Source organism: Channa argus, chromosome 1 (assembly GCF_033026475.1).
Source record: "Channa argus isolate prfri chromosome 1, Channa argus male v1.0, whole genome shotgun sequence".
NCBI classification, from domain to species: Eukaryota; Metazoa; Chordata; class Actinopteri; order Anabantiformes; family Channidae; genus Channa; species Channa argus.
This window is the reverse complement of record NC_090197.1, coordinates 28,661,580-28,666,715: the sequence shown is the minus strand read 5'-3', so window position 1 is coordinate 28,666,715 and position 5,136 is coordinate 28,661,580. Positions and strand designations below refer to the sequence as shown.

At 42.4% G+C, this 5,136-nt stretch overlaps 1 protein-coding gene across 1 annotated transcript; it reads left to right on the top strand.

The window, feature by feature from the left end:
- Positions 1–274: 274 nt before the first annotated feature.
- On the top strand, positions 275–4,918 carry LOC137131153 (D(1)-like dopamine receptor). Its single transcript, XM_067512030.1, has one exon. It carries the CDS (start codon positions 826–828, stop codon positions 2,359–2,361), a length of 1,536 nt encoding a protein of 511 aa, XP_067368131.1. The 5' UTR covers positions 275–825; the 3' UTR covers positions 2,362–4,918.
- The last annotated feature ends 218 nt before the right edge of the window (positions 4,919–5,136 follow it).

Here is a 5,136-nt window from a genome sequence, read left to right as displayed (position 1 = left end):
CAAAGTACGTTGTGGTAAACTGGATAGTTAATGATAAAACATAAAACCTTATTATAAGACATCTGTGTGAAATTACATTGTCTTATTTTCGATGATCTACATACCAAACAATGGAATAATTTAACAATTAACAGCTTATTCACAGATGAAAATAATAGTTTGCTGCAACCAGCTATCAACAAAGCTGACTTCAAATTGAATTCCTATGTTCCTGTATTTTCTCTTCTGAATCTGCTCTTTTCCTCATTTCACTTTCTCCTTCTCTCTAAAAGCAGAGCAGTGATCAGTCTGCCTTAATGTGACCAGTTAAGAGTTGTGACATTGTTCGTTGCCTTTAATTTACTGTGCGTCCTTAACGCGCGCAGTCAGTCACCAAAACCTTTATTTCTTGAAATCACAGTAATTCAGACCTGAGTTCTTCGTTTGGACTCGTTTTATTTTGAAGTTCGAGGCTGATTTAGATGAACTGGACAGTAATCTATTACCTGTGCTTCCATCTGCGCGTGAGTGTTAGCGCACCACATTAGGATGAGACTCCACTATGAGTCACACCGGGACAGACACCTTCATACTCCAAGAGGAGACATTAAAGGTAATAGGACCGGATCCTGCCGCAGTTTAAAGCCCGAACCAGCTGTTCTCGTCACTGATTTACGTGAGGACGCAGGCAAACAGCAAAGAGGATTTTGGTAAGAAAAGTCCCATTTTCTCCTTCTTGTTCTTATTCATCGTTAATGTTTGGAAACTAGTTTGCGCACCAGGAGCAGTAGGGATAAGGGACTGTCTCGCTTGTGGATTTTAAGACTCAGTCTTTCCGTGGACAGGATGGAAAACTACACTACGTGGAGTAATTTCACTCAACTTCTATCAAAGCTTAACGGGACGAGCGCAGAGGAAGATGAGGACGACGACGACGACGGTGAGGAGGAGGAGGACGGCAGCGGCAGCGGCGGACTGCGCGTCCTCATCAGCTGCGTCCTCTTCCTGCTCATCGTGTCCACGCTGCTCGGGAACATGCTGGTGTGCGCTGCCGTGGTCAAGTTCCGCCACCTACGCTCCAAAGTCACCAACTTCTTCGTCATCTCGCTGGCCGTGTCCGACCTGTTCGTGGCCGTGCTGGTGATGCCCTGGGAAGCCATCACCGAGGTGACCGGCACATGGCTGTTTGGACGTTTTTGCGACGTCTGGATCGCCTTTGACATCATGTGCTCCACGGCCTCCATCCTCAACCTGTGCATCATTAGCGTGGACCGCTACTGGGCCATCGCCAGCCCCTTCAAGTACGAGCGGAAAATGACTCACAGGGTGGCGTTTGTCATGATTGGGGTGGCATGGACGCTGTCGATCCTCATCTCCTTCATCCCTGTCCAGCTGAACTGGCACAGGGATGGGGAGGAAGACGGAGGGGGGGTGGAGGAGGAGGAGGAGGAGGAGGAGGTGGCAGTGATAGCCATCATTGGCAGGAACTTCACCAACAGCAGCAACCTCAACACCAGCGCTGTTACCAAGAGCTGCGTGGCCAACCTGAACAGGACCTACGCCATCTCCTCCTCCCTCATCAGCTTCTACATCCCAGTGGTGATCATGGTTGCTACCTACACCCGAATCTATCGCATTGCTCAGACCCAAATTCGCCGGATTGCGTCTTTGGAGCGGGCGGCTGAGCAGGCACAGAATCAAGGTCATGGCGTGAACCGGAACCAGAACCACCAACAGCAGCGGCAGCAGCTCCAGCGCAGGCCCAACGATGAAGCCTCCTTGAAGTCCTCGTTTAAGAAGGAAACCAAAGTCCTGAAAACGCTCTCTATCATCATGGGGGTCTTCGTCTTCTGCTGGCTGCCGTTCTTCGTCCTTAACTGCACCGTCCCCTTCTGCGATCCGCCCTGCATTAGCGACACCACCTTTACTGTCTTCGTGTGGTTCGGCTGGGCCAACTCTTCCCTCAACCCAGTCATTTACGCATTCAACGCTGACTTCCGGCGCGCCTTTGCCACGATTCTGGGATGCAACAGGATGCGCTCCAACAACGCGGTGGAAGCCGTGAACTTCAGCAACGAGCTCGTCTCTTACCACCACGACACGACGCTCCACAAAGAGGCACTGGTCCCCGCGCAGCCGCAGCAACAACCGCGGACTATTAACAGAGGCCCCGAGGACCTGGAGGACATGAGCACACAGTTCGACGAGGACTCGCACACCTCCAACGGTTCCCAGAGTCACGACAGACTGCTGCTGCTTCCTGCCACGGTCCAGTTGGAGGACGACCCGGAGATCTCCTTGGAAACGATCACGCCTTTTAACTCGCCAGCCAGGCTTGAGACTCATGCACTAATACCTGGACAGGTGCACCAGGATGGATAGGCCAGAAAATGCACCGAGCTGAATGGCGGCCATTAGTATACAGGAAGTTGGCCTGTGTTTCTTTCTAAATAAAAGCGTCATTTGTAATTTGCACAGATTTGTCCATGAATTGTGCCGTTGGTTTCTTTGGAATAATGAACTGTGAGAACTTTAAAACCCGCTGCTTTTAAAAAATTGGAGAGCTACAACACAAGCTGCTATTAGCCCTGACAGCTGATTTATTTACTTTTGTATTTGTTCTTAATAAACTGGAAGTGGATTTGGTCAAACACGCCTTCCTGGGCAAATTATGATTTATACAAAAATGCTTTGTCACATGTATATACTCCAGTGAACTGCTTAATGGTTTAGATAGTCAGTTTCTGCACTGTATGTAAATTGAATCTTTTTATAAAAAAACATATGAGTGAAACTGTACAAGGTGAAGAGTAATGTAAAAGCAACCCAATGTGCCCCCAATGTTTGAGGATTTGGTGGAAAGGTGGAAGTTTCAGAGTTCAGGACCACAAGGAAAAGAAGTTTCCATTATTTACACTGTGTATCATTTAAGTTGTCTGTATGTCTGGTTATATACGACTATTCAAACACACCAGACTATGAAGTTTTGCACTTTCCAGACGTTCATTGGATCAATTAATTAGAGTTCACGTGAAAAATAAATAAGCTAAAAGGTCAAATGTAAAACTTTTGGAGGCAAGTATGTGCTGCTGCATGTTATATCAGGATGGTGATGATTTGCAAACACAACAAAACAAAAACAAAGCAGTAGAAACTAGCAGCAGGAGGCTTTTTGCTTCCACAGAGCTCATGTGAGCTGAAGAGAAGTTTAGAAAGTTCGGTCAGGTGAACAACACAACTCCTCCTGTAGTTTGTGCTATTTTTTCGCATTCCTTTCAAAACCTTAATGTGCTGAGTAAAATTAGATTCTAAGGCTTATGGTGTTGCGTTTGATGGCGCAGAAAAACACACTGAGCATTACTCAGTGTTCGGCCTGTAGTTTAGTAAGGTTTTAACATATGGAACATTTCTGCACTTAATCTACATTTGAAGAAAACAAACAATTGTATTATGTATCTTTTAAAAATAATGGTAAAGTTGTTTTCAAAGTGAAAGCAGATTAATAAAACTATGAAAAAGTAAAGGAATGTGACATGGTAAAAGCAATTAAAATAAAGTCAATGAAAAGACTGAAATGAGGAGAAATCTTCATCCTAATGTTGCTGTTGTTTTTAGACAGTCTGCAGTATCAGGCTAAGTGGGACATTAAACAGAATATTTCTCTCTGGAGGTTCATGTTTATGTGGAATGTTGATGGACGTTATAGGATTTTTGCTAGCATCATGTACAAGTCCAGTTTGTGGCAATGGGGGGAAAAAACACCTCAGTACTTTTATTGGTTACAACAAGTCCTGCAACTTTATCAAACATATAGGTTGTGTGTCCCTAAATTCTTAAATGATCAAATGATGTTCCGCATGTTGATTTGGCAGGTGTTTTTACGGAACCAAAATAAGATTTCTTAATTAGATACAATTCACGTGGAATAAATAACATTCACAACACAATTTGAAAATAATTATATAACAAAGTGCATTTGTAACAATCTTAAACGTGCACCAAAATGACAGCTGATGTAATAATATTGTTTGCCCTAAACAATCAAAAATGCTGGATTAAACTTTGTAAACACAGTGGTTTAGTTAGGATTAGGAACAACGACATGAGAGTTGAGAAAGAGTAAGGTTCAGTCCTAAATAATTAAAGCGAGGTGTTTTTTTTTATTTTTTTAACAAACCTATATTTATAACCAATATAATTTAAAATATAATGTTATTAACACAAATTTATAAGAAGGATACATAAAAAGTTAACTTTGTACAGGCCAATGAAGCCTAGAGTCCATTAAGTTAAAATTCTTTGAATAATTTCAACAAAATTAAAACTAATTCAAAATATTGAAGGTCTTTGTTTAAGCTGAAGTGTTTGAATTCCACAATCAATCGATGAAAGCAGGATTTGGAGCCGCTACATAGATTGACAGCTTTTGATTTGTCCCTCCAAGGGTCGCAACAGCTGAACGTGTTTCGCACATTGATTTGGCATGAGTTTTTAAGCCGGATGCCCTTCCTGCCTCAACCCTCCGATTTTACCCGGGCTCAGTGGCCACACTTGGTGGGCTGGGATTCTGCATCCCAACCCAATGCTCTACCACTGATCCGCCAGGCCCCTCTAGGGTTTGGAGCTGCTATATGTATCAGTTTGTATATTGATATTTAATTTCCTTCTGAAAAAAAATTGCATATCTGCATATAAAAATCACATGGATAATCTATGAATAAATACAATGTAATGTAAATGTACAATGTAAAACTTGAAAGCTTCTTTAAGCTTATTACGGATGCAATACTTATGTTGGATACTACAAGCTATTTTCCACAGTGTATTACCCATGATGGAAAACTAAAGAATCTTGCTTCAGGAACCATTGCATAGTTCAAAGTGTTTCTTATGTGTCTGTTACTGCATTGTTTATTCCTTATTTTGATATTCCATTTAAAATGCACATTAAGCTTTCAATATTAGTTCTCTGCAATCACAGTTCTTTAAAAACTGAAGAGAAAACGATAGCATAATTTTTTGGTGTGACTACACCAAAGGTTTGAAAGAATTCTGAATGTGAAAGTAACAAACCATTTTATTTAACAATTGGCTTAGCAACAAAATTCCATCGTCAAATCATGAGTGACAAAACTGTGATTTCTTCTTGTATTTTTA